General features: G+C 35.5%; 4 protein-coding genes across 4 annotated transcripts; 2 read left to right on the top strand and 2 right to left on the bottom strand.

Annotated features, from left to right (window-relative positions):
* Positions 1 to 2,202: 2,202 nt before the first annotated feature.
* Positions 2,203 to 4,252, bottom strand: LOC141610702 (peroxidase 1-like). The gene is made up of 4 exons (XM_074428920.1): positions 3,959 to 4,252; positions 3,624 to 3,815; positions 3,203 to 3,368; positions 2,203 to 2,759 (listed from the first exon to the last, which is right to left on the bottom strand). The coding sequence occupies exons 1-4, from the start codon at positions 4,166 to 4,168 to the stop codon at positions 2,344 to 2,346; spliced, it is 984 nt and encodes a 327-aa protein (XP_074285021.1). The 5' UTR covers positions 4,169 to 4,252; the 3' UTR covers positions 2,203 to 2,343.
* A 1,984-nt stretch (positions 4,253 to 6,236) lies between these two features.
* Positions 6,237 to 8,353, bottom strand: LOC141610703 (peroxidase 1-like). The gene is made up of 4 exons (XM_074428921.1): positions 8,036 to 8,353; positions 7,697 to 7,888; positions 7,278 to 7,443; positions 6,237 to 6,791 (listed from the first exon to the last, which is right to left on the bottom strand). The coding sequence occupies exons 1-4, from the start codon at positions 8,243 to 8,245 to the stop codon at positions 6,376 to 6,378; spliced, it is 984 nt and encodes a 327-aa protein (XP_074285022.1). The 5' UTR covers positions 8,246 to 8,353; the 3' UTR covers positions 6,237 to 6,375.
* A 4,390-nt stretch (positions 8,354 to 12,743) lies between these two features.
* Positions 12,744 to 13,912, top strand: LOC141612608 (peroxidase 56-like). The gene is made up of 3 exons (XM_074431421.1): positions 12,744 to 12,932; positions 13,026 to 13,217; positions 13,333 to 13,912. Exons 1-3 carry the CDS (start codon positions 12,744 to 12,746, stop codon positions 13,909 to 13,911), a joined length of 960 nt encoding a protein of 319 aa, XP_074287522.1. The 3' UTR covers position 13,912.
* A 5,622-nt stretch (positions 13,913 to 19,534) lies between these two features.
* Positions 19,535 to 20,674, top strand: LOC141612609 (peroxidase 56-like). Its single transcript, XM_074431422.1, has 3 exons — positions 19,535 to 19,723; positions 19,813 to 20,004; positions 20,096 to 20,674. The coding sequence occupies exons 1-3, from the start codon at positions 19,535 to 19,537 to the stop codon at positions 20,672 to 20,674; spliced, it is 960 nt and encodes a 319-aa protein (XP_074287523.1).
* Positions 20,675 to 21,678: the final 1,004 nt, after the last annotated feature.

A 21,678-nucleotide genomic window follows, 5' to 3' on the forward strand; every position in this document is an offset into this window, starting at 1 on the left:
TATTTATTCTTTGTGCTGAAGTCCTATCAAGTTTGTTGCGTAGGGAATGTGAAAGAGGGGCTATACATGGGATACAGGTTGCGCCTCAAGCACCGGTGGTTACGCATCTTTTCTTTGCAGACGATAGTATAATTTTTGTCAAAGCTAATGTGAGGGAGGCACAACGTGTTATGGAAGTTCTTCATAGGTATGAGATGACATCGGGTCAATTAGTGAGTAAGGAAAAGACAACTGTGTCTTTTAGTAAAGGTACTGAGGAGCGCAGACGGCTAGCTGTTGAGGCTGTCCTTGGTGTGCGTGTGGTTGCCGAACATGACAGGTATTTGGGGTTGCCCACGGTGATTGGGCATTCGAAGCAGGTTCTCACTAGGGTGGTGCGTGATAAGCTGAATAATTAATAAGTTGCAGGGTTGGCGGGGTATGCTATTTAGCCGAGCTGGTAGGGAGACTCTGATAAAGGTAGTGGCCCAATCTATTCCTACTTATGCGATGAGTGTTTTTAGACTACCTGCCAATTTCTGTGATGAGTTACGTTCTATGGTGTCGAGATTCTGGTGGGGTTCGAATAATGGTAAGAGGAAAATGTCATGGGTAGCTTGGAGGTATTTGTGTCGGCCTAAGGCGAGAGGAGGGCTCGGTTTTCGTGATTTTGAAGATTTTAATAGGGCTTTGTTAGCTAAGCAAGCTTGGAGATTAATATGTGAGGATGGAAGTTTAATGGGGAGGATTTTGAAAGGTAAGTATTTTCCCAATTGTTCTTTTATGGAAGCTGAGATTGGAAATAATCCGAGTTATACGTGGAGAAGCATTTTTGGTGCGAAGGAGGTTATGGGTCTTGGAGTCCGTCGTCGTATTGGTTCGGGTGTTGATATTAGGGTTTGGACGGATCCATGGGTCCCGGGAACGAAATCAAGGTGTGTCATCTCTCCACGGGAACATGCCGATATTGATATGCGAGTAGCTGAGTTGATGGTTGATGGTGAGAACCGGTGGGATGAGGCAAAGATTGATAGTTTGTTCTTGCCTTTCGAAGCAGTGAGAATTAAAGGCATTCGACTTGGGGAGGTGGGAGCTGTGGATAGTTGGGCGTGGGATCATACGCGCGATGGGGAGTACTCTGTGAAGACCGGGTATAAGTTGCTTGTAGAGGATGGTGAGTCGGAGGTTGGGCATTCTGATTTTGCGAATGAAGTTTGGTTATGGAAGGTGATTTGGAAGGTACATGTTCTCCCACGGATTAAAGTTTTTATGTGGCAACTATGCCATGATGCGATTCCTACGAAGGTTAATATAGCTCGTCGGCTGGGTAGTGGTGATGTAGCATGTCCTCGTTGTCATAGTGAACGGGAGTCTTGTTTTCATGCTATAAGGGGTTGTGGTTGGGGTGATGAAGTTTGGGAGGAGGTGGGGGTTGATAAGGGGGTATGGCGGGGTGATATGTTGGTGAGGGATTGGTTGGAGGCTGCATTAAGGGAGCTGGGGGAGAAGGAGAGGGTTTTGTTCCTTGTCACATGTTGGGTTTTATGGGAAAGGAGAAATAAGCTGGTTTTTGAGGGGGAAAGGTGGGATGTGGGTGGGATTATGCGGAGGATTTGGGGTGTTATCTGGGAAATGGAGTCGGTGCAAGGTGAAAGTGTGCCGAGTGGTGTGGAGGGGTTTCGGCTAGGGAGCTGGGAGCCGCCGGAATTGGGGGTGTCTAAGATAAATACGGATGCAGGGGTCATGGAGGGGGTAGGTGTGGGGCTGGGTGCGGTTTGTCGGGATTCGGCGGGCGGAGTTGAGTGGGCGGTGGTGTTGCAGCGAGGTATAGGGGGTGATGTAGCAATGGCGGAGGCTGAAGCGATATTGTTGGGTCTGCAAGAAGCTAGAAGGATGCAGTCCCGGAAAGTCATTGTTGAGAGCGATTGTCTGATCGTGGTTGAAGACTTGATGAAGCATAGAACTGGTAGGAGTGAATTATTTGTGATTTATGAGGAAATTAGACAGATTAGTATATTTTTTGAGTCGATTGTTTTTAAGCACATTAGTAGGAATTTAAATAAGTTAGCACATGCTATGCCATGGACTCATGGTAGACGATTTTAGACGACTGATTTGCCGGCAGAGTTTGGTAATGTAGCCGTTGCAGATATTAGTAATATAATTTAAAGCCTTTATGGTTTTTTACAAAAAAAAAAAAAAAAAAAAAAAAAAACATCCTTAATACAAGAAACGTTACATGTTTATCAACTTAAAGAATACGGATTACAAAAAAATACAAACTAATCACCAACATCAATAAAAATTACAAAAAACAAAAATCAAATGATATTAAAAACTTTTGCAATAATATTTTTCGAAATCTTAATAATTGACAGCACCACAAGTCTTCCGAACTTGCCCTTGAGAACCAGTAAGAACACCAATCTCAATCATTTTAGTCATGGACTCAGCAAAATCCTTAGCAAAAGTTGACCCATATGAGGTAACTTGTGACTCAAGGTAGGTTTTCGTCTCAGAATCATCCAAAAGCGCGGCGTCAGACTGGAAGAGTCCTCTATGTTGTGTCACCATGGTGAAGTACTTCTCGTCGAAGACCTTAGGGGTAATTCGGTCCATAAAAACGAATGATTTAGAGTCGCCGACCACTTTAGGGCACTTGGCTTTTAAAAATGCAGCGTAGGATGGCGATAGGGTGGGGTCGGTGTCACCTTTTCCGGTGAAATTGTATAATCGGCCTTGGATGATGAAGCAGTGTCCAATTCCAATAGTGTGTGCACCTGTATGCATGCATACATGATATCTTTATCTTAACCATTGTACTAAAAAAACTCTCGATTAATTAGTTGATCATTGTCAAGTTTTGGCACCTAGTACACTGTACATACATATGTTGAATAGTATACGATCAATTAGTTGATCATTGATAATATATAAATTAATTATTTGGATAGACATGAATAAACGAGGCTAATTGTCACATGCAAGTTTCCGTTATTTATGGATCAATAATTAATAATTAGAATTTTAATTAAAAGAAAAATAAGAACCTAATAATACAAGTATAAAAAGAAACGACAATGATAGGACGTCCCCAGTGTCATATTCTTATGTAGGGTATCTTACTTTAAGAAAACGTTATATGTGACTATGTGAGATAGTGGTAATAAGACTCGGTATTGTCAGTAATGTAGTCTTAATTTCCGAGAAATAATAAGGTTACCTGAGAGGACGACCAAGTCCTTTTTGGTTAATCCAACAGCTGCGAAGTTTTGTGTAAGGGTAGTAATGTTTGAAAATGGTGAAGGAATATTCGCCAATGCTTCGGAAGCTAGTGATATTTTTCCATCTTTTCTACCAAGAGGCACTTTCCACCATGGTCCTTTAATCTGCATTTCATATATAGGTTGTTTCGTTTAACAGGCAATGTTAGGTGAAACTGACTGAAAATTTAGCTGAAGTCTGAAAAGTTAGCTTAGTTTGATGTTAAACTAGCTGAAAATTAGAGCTGATATTATTAAAACATTTCAGACAAATTAGTTGAAAATGTAGCTGATATCTGATAAAATGAAGTAAAAGAAAATGATTTATTATTATTGTAACAATTGAAGGAGTAAAATCGAAAGATAAAATAGAGTGTATACCGTGACAACTGCATCCCGAGCTGCTAAGGATAACACATCAGCACACGAAACCACGCCGGGGCACTCCTTTTCTAAGGCTCCTTTGATGGCATCAACGACTTCAAATCCTCTAAGTGTTACGTTTGGAACAGCATCTTTCTCTGTTTGATTGTTCGATGGTGTAGGATCCAACAAAAGCGAAGCATCACAACCCTACAAAGTTCAATAGAATCACAGTTATAGTCTAACATGTATCTGAAGTGCACATAATACAGATACTCGAAAGAAAAGCCTGCCAATAAAAATCTCACTAGAAAATGAAAAAGCGATTTTATATAGGAAAATCGGACACATACCCTAACAATGCAATCATGGAAATTCATTCGGAGCAAGCCGGGAGCTAGATTTGGAGTATGGCCAACATATTGCTCAGTAATTCTCTTAGAAATTTTCTCGACATTAGGGCACGAGTACTTGTAATAATCCGTCTTTAACCCGGTTGCACTCGAAATAGCTATGAACATGGCAAAAATAGCCATGAATGAGGTTAATTTTTGAAGCATCATTTTTGGAAGAATGTTTGCTATCTCTGACAAAAAATGACAGAAATTAATGTGTGTTTCGTAGTTTGTACTTTTGTTTGTTGATTGTGTGACTATAAACTTGTGAATTACAATGATTTTATAGTAGAGACGTAGAGCATAAGTGCCTTGATTAACGGTTAGAATGTCAACGTACAATGTTAGAGAATATAATTAATTAGGGTTTTCACATGCAAAATCATGTTAATTTGTACATAATGCACGTTAACTCATATGGGATTATTGTGACAATGCATGCCAATTATTATTGCCAACTCTTATGTCTTTTTAATATTATCGTTTACATATAATTGGGGTTCTCATATTTTGACGCTCCACGATATAATAAAAAATATCAAAATGTAGAAGTAATACGTACTATTATCAAAATATAATATTTGATCATAACAACTTAATTTGGTTATGGATATAACAAGGGATGGTGCTAAGCACACGCCAGCCAGATGACTATAGTCCAGGTAAACTTCCTGAAAAATTATTGTCTAGTATGATATTTTCTCATATACTTGTTACATTTTAAAGAAATAAAGTCCAAACTCCAAATATGTAAGTAAATTAATCAACTTACTGTAAATGAAACTTTTCCAACGCAGAAATTGATATGTCCTAAATTATTTACAGTTTTGAGATAACATATATAGTCAAATATTTTTTCAAAAAAACAAAATAAAATAGATACAACACAAAATTGATATATGAGAAATTGATATTTTTTTTTGTATTTTAATAGAAATTGATATTTTTAATAGGTCGGTTGTCTTTATAAAATAGGGTTATTTCATAACAATAATCCATCTATTGGTGGTCTGCAATAATCACTCCATCATATCAATAATCCCAATTAAATCCAACTTAAGCACCATACCTTCTAATAACGAACCAGATGATATTTTTTTTAAGTAAAATAAGCATAAGTTTTTGTATGTATACCGTGTTATCATATACGTAGTATTCCATACTAAATTACTGAATCAATTAAACAAAAATCTATGTTTAGAAGTATACCATAGCATAGGGTTACAAATGGCGAAGAACTCTTATAATTTTAATTATTAGCAATAAAATAAAATATATTCTACTACTCGTATAGTCGTATAGCATATTATGATCTGCAAATAGGAGACATGCCCAAATGAAAAGACTTAAGCTAACCTTTATTTTTTATTTAAGCCTAATACTCCATATTTAGTATTTTCTCCATCATTGTAAAATATTACGTAGTGAAAATAAAATTTAGACAAAAAAAATTTCACATATGTAAGCTTTACCTTATAAAAATTAAACTAGTTTTACTCATGGTCATCCTAACTCAAATTGTTACATAGGATGATTTTAGTTTGAAATTAGCTCAATTACAAAAACTCAAAACTAAAAAGACAAGTTATGCTTCACTTTCATTTTTTTTTTTTGTATTTTGATAGAAATTGATATTTTTAATAGGTCGGTTGTCTTTATAAAATATGCTATTCTTAAAATAAATTGAGCCACCTCTTACTGTAGTCGTCTTAATTACTGTCAATTAGACGGTCTTATATTACAGAGAAGAATTGTCATAATGAATAATTTAATTTGTTATTTTATATGCCTTTTAATTTATTTATTTTTGGTGTAAATAGAGTTACAAGGACGAATATAATATTGATAGAATTTAAACCCACTTCATGAGTATCACCTATCATAACTTATCGATTATGCTAATTGTCGTCTTCATTATATACGGAGTATGTGACTTGATGAGACAAAATGTCTCCCTAGTCCTTACCCCAGCCAAATGCCGTCATGGAAGTCCATATTAATAAGTAAGCAAACCCATATTATTAAGGGCGGCTCCAATAGTCTATATGCTCAACTTGTCAAGTGTAAATAATTAACATGGTATTTAAACAAAAAACATTCCTTCAACCTAATAATAACTTACGATTAATGATACCATTTTTATATTTATATTAGATTATTTTATTAATATATAATTGTGTTTAACAATAAATTTAAAATATTTAATGTGAGTATAATGGTACTAAAACATCCTTAATACAAGAAACGGGACATGTTTATTAACTTAAAGAATACGGATTACAAAAAATACAAATTAATTACCAACACCAATAAAAATTACAAAAAACAAAAATCAAATGATATTCAAAACATTTGCAAGAATATTTTTAGAAACTTTAATAATTAACAGCACCACAAGTCTTCCGAACTTGCCCTTGTGAACCAGTAAGAACACCAATCTCAATCATTTTAGTCATGGACTCGGCGAAATCCTTAGCAAAAGTTGATCCATATGAGCTAACTTGTGTCTCAAGGTAGGTTTTCGTCTCAGAATCATCCAAAAGCGCGGCATCAGACTGGAAGAGTCCTCTATGTTGTGTCACCATGGTGAAGTACTTCTTGTCAAAGACCTTAGGGGTAATTCGGTCCATAAAAACGAATGATTTAGAGTCGCCGACCACTTTAGGGCACCTGGATTTTAAAAATGCAGCGTAGGATGGCGATAGGGTGGGGTCAGTGTCACCTTTTCCGGTGAAATTGTATAATCGGCCTTGGATGATGAAGCAGTGTCCAATTCCAATAGTGTGTGCACCTGCATGCATGCATCCGATATCTTTATCTTAACCACTATACTAAAACATTCTCGATTAATTAGTTAAATCATTGTCAAGTTTTGGCACCTAGTACATACATATGTTGAATTGTATATGATCAATATCATTGATAATATATAAATTAATTATTTGGATAGACATGAATAAACGAGGCTAATTGTCACATGCAAGTTTCCGTTATATATGGATCAATAATTACTAATTAGAATTTTAATTAAAAGAAAAATAAGAACCTAATAAAACAAGTATATAAAAAGAAACGAAAATGATAGGACGTCCCCAGTGTCATCGAAATTTGGTATCATCCTCTCTCAAGTCTTATACATTATATAGTCATATTCTTATGTAGGGTCTCTTACATTAAGAAATGTTATATGTGAATATGTGAGATAGTGGTAATAAGACTCGGAATTGTCAGTAACGTAGTTGTCTTAGTCTTAATTTACGAGAAATAATAAGGTTACCTGAGAGGACCACCAAGTCCTTTTTGGTTAATCCAACAGCTGCGAAATTTTGTGTAAGTGTAGTAATGTTTGAGAATGGTGATGGAATATTCGCCAATGCTTCGGAAGCTAGTGATATTTTTCCATCTTTTCTACCAAGAGTCACTTTCCACCATGGTCCTTTAATCTGCATTTCATATATAAGTTGTTTCGGTAAATAGGCTATGTTTATTAGGCGAAACTGACTGAAAATTTAGCTGAAATCTAAAAAGTTAGCAAAGCTGAAAACTAGAGGTGATATTATTAAAATATGTCAGACAAACTAGCTGAAAATATAATGTAGCTGATATTGATAAAATGAAGTAAAAGAAAATTATTTTATTAGTCTTGTAGCAATTGAAGGAGTAAAAACGAAAGATAAATTAAAATAGAGTGTATACCGTGACAACTGCATCCCGAGCTGCTAAGGATAACACATCAGCACACGAAACCACGCCGGGGCACTCCTTTTCTAAGGCTCCTTTGATGGCATCAACGACTTCAAATCCTCTAAGTGTTACGTTTGGAACAGCATCTTTCTCTGTTTGATTGTTCGATGGTGTAGGATCCAACAAAAGCGAAGCATCACAACCCTACAAAATTCAATAGACTAACAGTTAGAGTCTAACATGTATCTGAAGTGCACATAATACAGATACTCGAAAGAAAAGCCTGCCAATAAAAATCTCACTAGAAAATGAATGAAAAAGCGATTTTATATAGGAAAATCGGACACATACCCTAACAATGCAATCATGGAAATTCATTCTGAGCAAGCCGGGAGCTAGATTCGGAGTATGGCCAACATATTGCTCAGTAATTCTCTTAGAAATTTTCTCGACATTAGGGCACGAGTACTTGTAATAATCCGTCTTTAACCCGGTTGCACTCGAAATAGCTATGAACATGGCAAAAATAGCCATGAATGAGGATAATTTTTGAAGCATCATTTTGGAAGAATGTTTGTTAGCTATCTCTGACAAAAAATGACAGAAATTAATGTTTGTTTCGTAGTTTGTACTTTTGTTTGTTGATTGTGTGACTATAAACTTGTGAATTACAATGATTTTATAGTAGAGACGTAGTGCATAAGTGCCTTGATTAACGGTTAGAATGTCAACGTACAATGTTAGAGAATATAATTAATTAGGGTTTTCACATGCAAAATAATGTTAATTTGTACATAATGCACGTTAACTCATTTGTACATAATGCACGTTAACTCATATGGGATTGTGACAATTCATGGCAATTATTATTGCCAACTCTTATGTATTTTTACTATTATCGTTATGCATATAATTGGGGTTCTCATATTTTGACGCTCCATGATAGTTGAAATATACTCGCTTTAATTTGTTACGGTTGGTTATTAACCTTTATTTTTTTTAAACATGATATTACTCCTATATAATGATAACGACATGTAAGTTTATTGAGTCTGTTCAGTATTATTATGTACTACTTCGTATTAAGCTGTGAAAATAAAATTAGGTTAAAGATTATTATGTAATCTTTGCCTTATTCAATTAAACTATAGTCTAACTCATAAATTTATCTTAAAGTAATTTATTACTCCTATATATACGACAATTTAACTTTGATATATATTAGCGCAATTTGTTACAAGTGCATGCTAGAGAGATCAATGACTTTTCAATTAGGTTATGTTTTTAGCCTTTTAGGACTTAATTTTTAGTTCATTTCAGATAATTTCAGTTCTATTCAGTTCATTTAGTTAAGTTTAACTTCATTTAGTTCAGTTCATATTTTCACAAATTAACTCTTATTTTAGTTCAGTTTAACTCAGCTCCATTAAATTCAGTTTAATTCAGTTCAATTTTTTTTAGGCAAAAAACAAAGCCTTACTTTTATTTTATTTTATTTAACCTGGTATGTATTTTATGATGGGACTTTTCAATTCAAAATTAGTTAGGCTATCTATTAGCAGAATGAATTGTTTTTATTGTAAGGCGGTTTTATAGAACGAAAAGTTGCTAATACTAAGAAAGTGAATATTTTGTCTATGTCCTTTGATGAGACAAAATGTCTGCTAATACCTTTGCCAAATGGCATCTTAGAATAAGTCCATAGCAATAAGTTTAAGCAACCCCAAATTATTAAGGGCAGCTCTATTTGTCCATTTGCTCAACTTGTTATTAAGTGTAAAAAATTAATGATGTCTTTATCGATTTATATAAGATTTCTGCTCAACCACTTAATAACTTGTGATTAATTTGGTGTCTAAGTGTGCTATCAACGTCAAATCCAGTGCTTCATGCCTTGTACGAATCTGATAAGATTATAATACCGAGCCTGAGCCACACTCATATATACGAAGGAGAGAGTCCAACTGATAAGTTTAAGCAGGTTCATTTTGTGTATATATATAATTGTATTATCATTGATATATTCCAAGTGAGTGGAGCTATTCATGAACGGGTTGACCCATTAGGCTCGCCTTGTCCGCCCCCTAACAAAGCAGGCTTGAACAATGTAATTTTCAAAATTTACAAAAACCCGGCCCACAAATCCGCCCGAAATTCGCTAACCCACATGTCCGTAGGCCCAAGAAATCATAGATACTTCATACTTGTATAGCCGTGGCCCTAGACCCCTAGGCTATTGGACTACATACATCATTGAATTTATCTAAACAAAAGCCCATTTCAACAAAGAATCATCATGGGCTCCCATTTTAAATTTTGTTATCCATCGTATGTTCTTGGACAGCCCAGTTGGATAATGCATATGTCATCTACCATAATCATCAGATTCATCACAAATTATTGTTATCATTTTATAAGAAGACTGACTAGCCCATAATATAAAAACATAATTATACCGAAGATGTTTTAGTGTAGTGATTAAGAAGGGGGTATTGTGGATAATAGGTCTCAAGTTCGAATACTCCTCCCCTATTGTAATGCTACTAAGTTCGTATTGTGTTGGACAAAAAAAAAGCACAATTAAATTATTTAATATATTTGTAAAGAATATTTTATTTTGAATACCTAATATTTTATTTTGAAAACTTGCATATTTAAATATGTCAGTATTCATTTTGACAAGAACCCCTTGTCACTCTTGAATTACTCTCTTGAGTCTCAACAGGAGTTGCCTTATCTTTAGGGATATATACCCCTTTCCTCACAGCTGTTGTTCTAGGAATTTTAAACTTTGAAACCTTAGATGAAGAAGCTTCAACAGTTGGAGGTGGTTTAAACCTGGGAGATGTCCTCCTAGTAGTAGTGGCTAGGGATGTCACAATAGGTGAAGCAGGCTCATTGGATTGAACAGATCCCACAATAGGTGAAATAGGTGAAGTGGCCTGGGTTGACTCACTTGCCTTGTATTCAACCTACCACTTCTTCTTGGTGAAATAACAACAGTAGCATTGGACAATGGAATACACAACTCAGCATCTTCTATTGTTTGAATAGGTTCAACAAACACAACATCTTCTAATTTATCAGGTTCAAGAACAGGTTTAGGAATAGGCTTTAACACACTTCTCTTACAAGGTATTTTTTCCCTTGATGTCCCCTGTTTTTTATTCTCTAAAGTCACCTCAACCTCATCAACATTGTCCTTTTTCTTATAAGACCTAACTTGTCTTGCCATAAGAAGAACATGACAAGGTTTAACCTCAGACCCAACCCATATATCAATTACTTTCTTCCCCTTTAACCTATTGAACATTTGCATAAAATCAGTGTCATCCCTTAACCACACTAATCTCATTTTATAGGAATATGCCAATGAAGGGTTTGTAGGCCATTCAATCTTTTCTGCTTCCACCTCATCAAACATGTCGTTATAAACATCAATGAGCAAGTCCTATAAGTATCTTCAACTAAAACCTCAACAAAATTAGCCCTATAATGCAGTTTCAAGACAATATTCTCCATACTGCATTTAAAATTCAACATTTACAAAGTTTCAGTTCAGAAAACATCATCAATAACAATAAATTTTGAACTAAGCTAAGTTTTGAACTTAAAAGATTGCAACTTTGCTAAATTAAAGCATAATTAAACACAAAAATTAAACACCATCAATAACAATAAATTAAACCCAAAACATAGGGGAAACATTTGATATTTATTTTTGAAAGACAGAAAGAAAGATCATGCGATAGATTATTAAGAGTTTGGACAGAAACATCTTACCTTGTTTAATATTAATATGTTTATTAAGTAATTTTGTTGATCCAATTATTATTTATCTAATCTTAGTCTTATACTCCTATAAATATACGGTACATTTTATATGAGCGTATGTACTCCACACGACCACACCTATAAACCTATTATAACAACACATAACAAAGGTGAACTAAACCGAGCTTAACGTACTAACACAAATCGAAAACAATTAAATTAAATAATGTTTATATCCTAGACATACAAGTGGAGTGTTATAATAAGTAAAGCCACCCTTGCCTGTAATTTAGTCTTGCTTAGTCTTATTGGTGTGAACTTTCAAAATGGCAGTTGTCAAGACCTGTACAATACGACCTAGTACTCCATATCAACAAAATCATATGTTTAACTCCTTAATTGGGTAATTAGTCTATTATTTGAATCAATATGAGAAAGGGTCTATTTCTAGTTTGATTGATAAATGATAAATGATAAATCCCTCAAGTAGTCATGTTTAATACTCCTAGCTAATTGTAGTTGCATACATGTTATGTTTTTAGTTTGTGAATTTAGCAAATTGCCATTTTAAGATTCCAATAAACGAAGTCACCCATTTACATTAGGTGGGTAGCTGATATTCAAATAATCGAAGTCATACTTTGGACCAACGACGTAGGTCTATATGTTATAAATTGATGAGGTACAGTAGTGTTTTTTTTTATAAATAAAGGAACAGACGCGTTGATTTTAGGGTTTAATTAGCCTCCTTTGATAATTTCGGTTTTTTAAGTGGAACTCTCTTGACATAATTCGTCAAATTTTAATCGTAATTTCAGACAGACTAAAATCATAGCGAGACTAAAATTCGTAACTCGTCTTACTTATTTTTTTTTTTCTCATGACGGAATTTGAAGCATGATGAGTCGATGACGAGCTTACATTTTCAATTCGTAAACTATTTCAAATTGGGTTAAATTAAAACTTTTGATTGGCTAAAGTTAGTTAGGTAAGAAGACCATATCATCCAGATGGCTATATTCATTGACAATTGACAAGTTATTTTCAATATTACTAAGCATTATTTATATAAACTAGTTAATCAAAACAATACTTTATTACAAAGAATTAAGGTTGACAATATTAAATAAGGTGATGCATGCACGTATGTTCAAAGTCCTTTGCTATAAAATCCTAATAATTTGCATGCTTCAGGGCACAAATCAAAAAAACAAAAATTAAGAAACATAAAAACATTAATACTTTTCTTTGTAAAAGAGAGAAGTAGGATCATTAGAGTCGAAGAATGACGTCGTTTTTGAAGGTATTGACATTGTTTGCTATATTCGGCATGATGGCCAATGTAGGCCATTCTTATCCTCCATGCCCCAATGTCGAGGCTATATCCAAGCGGATCACGGAGTACTTTGTTTACCGTGATCCGACTCTGGCAGCTGGCTTGATCAGAATGCTCTTCCATGACTGCATTGTTAGGGTATGTACTATATTTATATATACTACATACCTTTATAGATAATTCACGTACTATATGTATTTTACATATTATATTCATTATATATATATGCAGGGTTGTGATGCTTCAGTTCTTTTGGATCCTACGCCTTCTAACAATGCAACGGAGAAAACCGCAACCCCAAACTTAACACTTAGAGGGTATGAGGTGGTTAATGCCGTCAAAGCAGCACTGGAAGAGGAGTGCCCTGGTAAAATATCATGCGCTGATGTACTATCATTAGTTGCTCGAGATGCCATTGTTGCGGTAATACATACAGTTGTCGTTCATATTAACCAATAATTCATCTAATATTTCAATTATACATTATTTGTTATTATGGAGTTAATTAAATATTTCTAATAATTAAAATGAAATGCAGATTAAGGGGCCATACTGGTTTGTGAACCTTGGACGAAAGGACGGGAAAATATCCCTGGCAACAGACGCGTTGAGAGACATTCCATCACCTTTCTCAAACATTACAACCCTCATTAAGAACTTCGCAGCAGTCGGACTAACACCAAAGGACTTAACGGTGTTATCAGGTGCACACACCATTGGAATCGGACACTGCAACATCATCCAAAGGAGGTTGTACAACTTCACCGGAAAGGGAGACACTGACCCCAAGATAGCACCAGGATACGCAACGTTCTTGAAGTCAAAGTGCCCCCAAAGAGTGGGTGACTTGATATCAGTAGTGCCCATGGACGCCTACACACCAAAGGCATTCGACGTTAAGTACTTCACAACGGTGTCCCAAAAAGCAGGACTATTCTCGTCTGACGCCGCTCTTTTGGATGACTCCGCCACAAAATCATACCTACTTTCTCAAGTGTACTCTGGTGGAGCTTCCTTTGGCAAAGATTTCGCTGTCTCGATGACTAAACTCATTAAGATTGGCGGCACTCAGGGTGAAATCAGGAAGACTTGTGGTGCTGTTAATTCATACTACTAACTTCCCGAGTACCCTTATTATTCATGGTTTCGACATTGATTTATTCATTTGTTATTGCAAAGTTTGATTTTTGAGAAGTTTTGTATTCTTTATTATACTGTAATGCATTTCTATTTTTCGTTTGCTTGTTGTATTTCTGATCTATAAGGTCAGTGAAGTTACTCAACATCATATTATTTATAAAATTTAATTTCAAAAAATTTCGTTTGTTAAGTGGTTTGGGAAATTGAACCGATGGTGAACTACCTTAATGATAGTGTAAATAAGACCAAATTGACATTCAGGAGTTGTGGTGGTTACAAAAGGTTTTTTTTTTTTTTTTTTTTTTGATGACGAGGGGGTTGAGTCCCCCCGGGCCCATGCATTCCCGCACCACCACATGGACCATGTAAGCCACCCCCTTCCCCCCGGGCTGCGGTGGTGATGATCATCGCCCCAGGTGGTAGTCGAACCCAGGACCTCTCAACTCCTGCGTTTTAAGCAGTTTAAGCATTTAACCCAGCTACCACTGGACTAACACCACTTGGTTATTAAAGGTTTAGCTCGGTGAGCACGGTTGGTGCAGGAGTTGTGGTGGCTAGAAGATGGTGTTTCATGGGGAATGAGGTTGAAAATGAATGAGGTGTAGATCAAGTGAAACTGACTCGATTTGATTCGATAAGCCGGATCCCAATCCATAAAAAATGGTATAAGTCCTGAATATGAACTCAAACTAACCCTACTCGACCTAAACCTTGACGAACGATGATAATTAGTAATTTAGCGTAATTTTACTCATGCTTTTATCTTGTATTTGACTTGATTTTGTGTGCTTTAAATGTTAAAAAGCTCATTTTGTTAATTAATTTGAAGTAATTAGTTTTGTTACATTTACCGGGAATAATTATTTTATATGGTACTACTCTCGTATTTTTGTAATTATAGGTACCGAGCAAGTGAGAGTGGGTAAATAAGACGGAGTCAAACGATATTAAAAGAAGATTGAGATCAATAGTTGACCGTTCCCAATTAATTCACTTGGCAAATTCATGGCACTTTGTTCATTCTCAAAAGTTTTACTCAAACAACTCCCCTGCTACCTTTGTTTTGTCATCATCATCAACAATGGCAATTACCATCACCATTTCATTCCCAAACCAACATCACCATTTTTTAACCACCTTCAACAATTCATTTACCCGACAACCATCTTTATACATCCAACCACCACCATCCATTTCACCCTCCTCCTCTGACCCACGATCACCATTAATTCAATACAGCCCAGAAACCCGACTCCATTGTCGTCCTTAGCCACCTTTCATTCTCACCATTACACACCCACTTCAACACCATCCGTCACCAACATTGCCGCTCACCTCAACAATCACCATTTTCACTCCCCTGCAATTCAACCATCATCATATTCAGTCATCATCAACTCGCATCATCGGGTATGAACTCGGAATCAAAGCAACAACAGAATTGAAGACGAGAATGAAGAATGTTGGCCCACTCAAATCGATGAAAACTGATGAAGCTTTGCCCTGCCGGTCAACCGGCAGCCGACATCCTCTACCGGCAGAACACACCCATTTTTCCTCCTTTTTGTGAAGGTCTCGCTGCCGGTATAGGGACCGGCAGCCGGCCTACCGGCATAACGCTCCCTTTCAACTACCTCGCATCATTTTTGTGATCTTCTACCGGTGCCCCGGCAGTCGACTGACCGGCAGAACACACACCCCACTTGATTTCTGCTCTTTCTCAATGGCCTCGCTACCGGTGACACGGCCGGCGGCCGGTGGACCGGCAAAGAACCCCTGATCGTCCTTTTTCCTTATTTTGTCCTTTTTGTCTACTTTTTGTTCAAGTTTTTGGGAAGGCGTCATTTGTTTTGCTTCTTAGGATTATTATTATTATTATTACTTTAATATTATTATAATTATGAGTAGTAATTAGTATAAGGAGTATATAAAGACTACTTTAGACTACACTAACACATTACCACCACCTTAGAATTACACAAGAAATTAGACTAGTCTTTCATTCTCTCTCAATATTGTAAAACCCTCATATTTCTTCTCTCATTTTCATTCAATAAAAAGTTGTTATCTTTCTTTAATTATTAGTTTAATTCTTCTTTTGTTCATTCAAGTTCTTCTCTTTCCATTAGTTTACAATTGGTAATTTTGGGTTGTATTTGGAGAATTGAAGAATCCTTCCATATTTCAATCCAAGTTCCTTTCTTTGCTATTGAGTTGGTATAATTTCTCTTCCTAATTTCATTTGTTTACATTTGTTTTTTTTCTTTCAAGTTTAATCTTAATTGTTTATGTTAGGTGGTTGTTATTCTCTCTCTTGTTCATCTTTTCTCTATTCACCATTGTTGTTTACAAGATTGAATCTTTGAATTTCTCATGTTAAAGATTGAGTCTTTGAGTTTATTGAGTTAAAGTTTGTGCCTTTAGTTTAATCTTCATTGTCTCTTGAATTAAATTGTCTTTCCTTATAATTTAAGTTGGATTATTGCATGATTAGTAGTAGAATTTATTCTTCCATTATGATTATGCATAAAGATTCCATCTTTATTCATTGTCTTGCCTTAAAAACCATGATTAGTGAGTAGTTTTTCACTAGGACTCGGTTTGACCCGACATGAGTAACTTCACTAATTGATTCTCATATGGGCTAATTGTTTGGGGAAATTGGTGAGGGTAGTTTAGAGGAATTTGCATGTTTAAGGTTTGGCTTTTGGGTAGTGTCGACTTGTGACCCTTGTCCACCAACGGGAGTTGGTTAGGTTGTAAATTGGATACCCGAAATTTGATCTTGTCACCAACTAAGGTTGAGACCGGAAGGGAGAACCGAGGGAGGGTGCCTCTAGACTAGCGTTTGAAATCGACCTCCGGAAGGAGGAGTGGGATGACCCGGAATACGATGAGTACTTAATGATCTTGACCAAATTCTTGACCTCCTTGGAAAAATGCATGTTTTCGTGGTTGTTGGGTTTTGAGTTAGGAATACCAACTTTCGAACCCGGGAGGGGGGTTAGTTGGAGTAGCTAGTGTCCTTTTGCGAACCCGGAAGGGAGGTTCTAGGCGAATTAGAGCCATCTCCTCCTTGCCCGTCTACCCGAATAATTAGCCTAGGCAATTAATTGTGTGAAGTTCTGAATTGTTGAGGAGAACCGAGTTCTAGGCCTTTTAATCATTTGAATTACAACTTGTCTTTCTTTCTTGCTCATTTACCTTTCTTTTGTTAAGTTTGCATTTCATTTTGTTTTAGGTAGCATTAGTATAACAACCTCATCTTTTATTGTCGACTTAGCTAAGCATAAGAATTTAAACAATTAGTAATCACCCTTGCTCCTTGTGGTTCGACCTCGACTACCCTACTACATTAGTTGAGTTATTTGTTTGATTTGGGGAGTGCGACAAGCCCCACTATCAAACGACCTGCAATTGACTCAACTTTCTTGATTAGTTTTGCAAACTGATTTTTTTTCTCAAATCAAAATACACTGACATGAAATATGAAAATTAATAAGGTCTCAATTTACCTATAGTTAATAGGCTAAAAAGTAAAAACTCTAAATATACCGAGCTAGCATGCATTGCGCGAATCTAAGGAGATGAATTAGGTTATAACATAAGTCAAGTCGCAAAAATCTACGACTGTTAAGTATTGTTGTGGATCTCCCTCGATAAGTCCTATGTCTAGCCACGCGGGATCCATGCGCGACCATGCCTAGGTGGAGTTCTTGATTCCCCGAGGCTAGACCTGCTTGGTCATGTCGTGAGAGATCCATAAATAACAAAGTTTATGGTATATATGTTAAATCTTTTATAATTGTTCCCAACCTTTTCTAATCATTCCCAACTCATTCTAAAACAATATAATTTTCTTAAAACATACAATTAACCATAAAATTATACACGTACAAAAGGTTAAAGAAATTGGGAAAAAAAAACAATTGTTGTTATTAATAACGTTAAGGGTTTTTCTAAAATGTGCCCTAAGGGCACATGACAATAAGCTAATTAGGGAAATTTTGTTGAGATTATATCACTAATTATGGTAAATATGAGTTTCAAGTCTAATTTATCATGATATATTCTCAACAAAATTTCCCTAATTAGATTATTATCATGTGCCCTTAGGGCACATTTTAGAAAAACCCTAATGTTAATTTGTCGAATATGAAATTGTTGTCGATATGGTTATTATTGTCAATGTTGTAGCATCGAGTTTTGTTAAAAGTGATCATAGGAATAATTATAATAGTTGGGCTGCAATCATAACCTTAAAGTTTTGGTTGAGTTGGTTCATCTATCATGGTATCAGAGCCAGGTTCGAGTCTTGACAACCTCAATAAGTCATCAAAAACTCACGAAGTGGAATCTCAGCACACAGTATGGGAGAGCCTGTGCACTAATCACTCTTCAAGCCTCAGCCATTACTTTAAGGTTTTGGTTGAGTTGGTTCATTTATCAAGTGAAAGGTATAAGATGAAAGGAAGGAAAAGATAAAATGAAAAAGTCGATGACGCGATTTAATTTGTCCAATAGGTAAACAATTGAGATTTGAATATAGGCATTTGGCAAGGCCGGCATAATGTGACCTAGTGCTCGGTAGCATTTGATTTACTCCGTAATATGAAGGACTTTTGTTTCTCGTTTGATGAATACCTCAAACAGGCGTGTGTTTAGTTTGTATAATTTGCAAATTGGCATTTATAATTGGATTAATATCCAAATAATGGGAAACACGGTTTCGATCGATTTCAATTTCGAATACGACTTGGTCAGAGGTATGACAATATAATCCAAATAAGATTGCCCTTCGAAATTCGAATATTAAAAGAGGAGGGTTTAATACAAAATCTTATCTAAACTACTTGAAAAATAATTAACTAGCCTAGATTCTGCGCAATGTACGCGCGGTATATAGTTTTTTATTTTTTTCATTGTATTACATATAGATTAAATTTTTATCTTATTAATTTTCATATTCACCGCAAAATGTATTTTGATTTGAAAGATAAATAAATCAACAAAATTAACCAAGAAAAATGAGTAATGTCATGAAATGTTTGTTTTAAAGAAAATGTGTTTTTTTTTAATTCGAAACTAATGAATTCATGTTATAACTTTTTTCAATTCTTTTTTAATAAATTTTTTATCACGAAATTAATAGCAATTTATAGTTTTATTTTACACAGGAATGTATGCGTTAAATCATCAATAAAAAAACTATGTACTATATATTTCAATTTGAAATAACAAACTAGGAGTAAAATTTATGTATATCGATCTATGGTAGTTAGGTTAAATGATCATATAATTTTGATGGCTTTAATCGTTGACAATTGACGTCTTCATACACTCGTGCTCGCATGTATACGAGTTAATAATGTTTCCTATATATACTAGTGGTTATTTTTTTATTACTTCAACTATAAGTTAATACAAAGAATATAAAGTTGACAATAATGTTGAACTATACGTGTGCATGGTGAATGCACGTATGTTCAAAGTTCTCTGCTATAAAATCCTCATAATCTACAATGCTTCAGGGCACAACTCAAAAAACAAAAATAACTTTACATTTATACATTCTTTTACTTGGTTAAAAAGTTAGAAAAATGACAACATTTTTGAAGGTATTGACATTGTTTGCCGTATTCGGCATGATGGCCAATGTAGGCCATTCTTATCCTCCATGCCCCAATGTCGAGGCTATATCCAAGCGGATCACGGAGTACTTTGTTTACCGTGATCCGACTCTGGCAGCAGGCTTGATCAGAATGCTCTTCCATGACTGCATTGTTAGGGTATGTACTATATTTATATATACTACATACCTTTATAGATAATTCACGTACTGTATGTATTTTACATATTATATTCATTATATATGCAGGGTTGTGATGCTTCAGTTCTTTTGGATCCTACGCCTTCTAACAATGCAACGGAGAAAACCGCAACCCCAAACTTAACACTTAGAGGGTATGAGGTGGTTAATGCCGTCAAAGCAGCACTGGAAAAGGAGTGCCCTGGTAAAATATCATGCGCTGATGTACTATCATTAGTTGCTCGTGACGCCATTGTCGCGGTATGTATTTATACATCAGTATATTTCAATTATACATTATTTGTTATTATGGAATTAATTAAATATTTCTAATAATTAAAATGAAATGCAGATTAAGGGGCCATACTGGTTTGTGAACCTTGGACGAAAGGACGGGAAAATATCACTGGCAACAGACGCGTTGAGAGACATTCCATCACCCTTCTCAAACATAACAACCTTGATTAAAAACTTCGCAGCAGTGGGGCTAACACCAAAGGACCTAACGGTGTTATCAGGCGCACACACCATTGGAATCGGACACTGCAACATCATCCAAAGGAGGTTGTACAACTTCACCGGAAAGGGAGACACTGACCCCAAGATAGCACCAGGATACGCAACATTCTTGAAGTCAAAGTGCCCCCAAAGGGTGGGTGACGTGACATCAGTAGTGCCCATGGACGCCTATACACCAAAGGCATTCGACGTTAAGTACTTTACAACGGTGTCCCAAAAAGCAGGACTATTCTCGTCTGACGCTGCTCTTTTGGATGACTCCGCCACAAAATCATACCTACTTTCTCAAGTGTACTCTGGTGGAGCTTCCTTTGGCAAAGATTTCGCTGTCTCGATGACTAAACTCATTAAGATTGGTGGCACTCAGGGTGAAATCAGGAAGACTTGTGGTGCTGTTAATTCTTATTATTAACTTCCCGTTTCGACATGGATTTATTTATTTGTTATTGCAATGTTTGATTTTTTGAGAAATTTTGTATTCTTTAATTACCTTATAATGTATTCTGTATTTCTTTTGTTTGGTGTGCACTTATATTTAGAGTAATAGGTAAGACAAGACTTATACTTTGAATAGTTTTCCAGTTAAGGACCCAAACATTCAAATTATTTAGTTAAGGACTTGAAAGCATGTTTGAATTTATTTCTTGACTCATCTTATTTGCATTCAAATAGAAACAATTCTCCTTGTTTTGCAGTCAATTTGACTTCAACAGCTACGTTGTCAACATCTTTAATCAAAATTATTTTTAAGGAAAAGATCAATTTATTAATAAAACGCCAAACGGAACTTACAAAAGATATGTATAATCGAAAACAATTCTAATAGAAACCAGAGTACAAATTCGTTCTGTAAAACTATAGATCTCAAAACATGATATGTCAATTCGGCTCGTCCTTGTATCGCTCTTTTCATATAGTTTTTAACGGGATCCTTCGTTTGATTCATTGATACAGAAAATTTAACTTCTACTGGCACCATAGATCGATTGCGGAAGAATAACGCATATCCATTGTAGTGTCGTATGACGAATCATCAACAAACCGCTCTTATCTATATTTCCAATAATAATAGTAAACCCCAGAAAGATAAGGACTGAAAAAACTCCGAAAATAGAGACGGACAAATGGAACTCACCAAAAGGGAGACTTTCATTGATTAATTCATAATTTTTCATACTAATAAATTATAAATAAAGCTATTTGGGGGGCCTTACCATCGATTAATGGTCGATGGAAGCCCCACATTTGAATAATGGAGGTTAGGAATTTTCTTAATCACAAATATTTATCTTCATTGAGGTTAATTTTAGAGTTTTACACAAATTTTGTTAAAGGATTTTTCTCATTTTGTCACCTAGGGTTGTAAACGATTCGATTTTAGCTCGAGTGGGCTCGGCTCGAAATTTTTAGCTCGAG

The sequence above is a fragment of the Silene latifolia genome, chromosome 11 (genome assembly GCF_048544455.1).
Source record: "Silene latifolia isolate original U9 population chromosome 11, ASM4854445v1, whole genome shotgun sequence".
Taxonomy (NCBI): domain Eukaryota; kingdom Viridiplantae; phylum Streptophyta; class Magnoliopsida; order Caryophyllales; family Caryophyllaceae; genus Silene; species Silene latifolia.

Bases quoted from the DNA above. Each gene is read 5' to 3' on its own strand.
- LOC141612608 (XM_074431421.1), top strand. From the start codon at position 12,744: ATGACGTCGTTTTTGAAGGTATTGACATTGTTTGCTATATTCGGCATG. The intron at 12,933-13,025 runs GTATGTACTATA...ATATATATGCAG, and splicing joins TCCATGACTGCATTGTTAGG to GGTTGTGATGCTTCAGTTCT. The intron at 13,218-13,332 runs GTAATACATACA...AATGAAATGCAG, and splicing joins CTCGAGATGCCATTGTTGCG to ATTAAGGGGCCATACTGGTT.
- LOC141612609 (XM_074431422.1), top strand. From the start codon at position 19,535: ATGACAACATTTTTGAAGGTATTGACATTGTTTGCCGTATTCGGCATG. The intron at 19,724-19,812 runs GTATGTACTATA...TTATATATGCAG, and splicing joins TCCATGACTGCATTGTTAGG to GGTTGTGATGCTTCAGTTCT. The intron at 20,005-20,095 runs GTATGTATTTAT...AATGAAATGCAG, and splicing joins CTCGTGACGCCATTGTCGCG to ATTAAGGGGCCATACTGGTT.
- LOC141610702 (XM_074428920.1), bottom strand. From the start codon at position 4,168: ATGATGCTTCAAAAATTAACCTCATTCATGGCTATTTTTGCCATGTTC. The intron at 3,816-3,958 runs GTATGTGTCCGA...TGAACTTTGTAG, and splicing joins TCCATGATTGCATTGTTAGG to GGTTGTGATGCTTCGCTTTT. The intron at 3,369-3,623 runs GTATACACTCTA...TATGAAATGCAG, and splicing joins CTCGGGATGCAGTTGTCACG to ATTAAAGGACCATGGTGGAA.
- LOC141610703 (XM_074428921.1), bottom strand. From the start codon at position 8,245: ATGATGCTTCAAAAATTATCCTCATTCATGGCTATTTTTGCCATGTTC. The intron at 7,889-8,035 runs GTATGTGTCCGA...TGAATTTTGTAG, and splicing joins TCCATGATTGCATTGTTAGG to GGTTGTGATGCTTCGCTTTT. The intron at 6,792-7,277 runs GTAACCTTATTA...GCATGCATGCAG, and splicing joins GGACTTGGTGGTCCTCTCAG to GTGCACACACTATTGGAATT.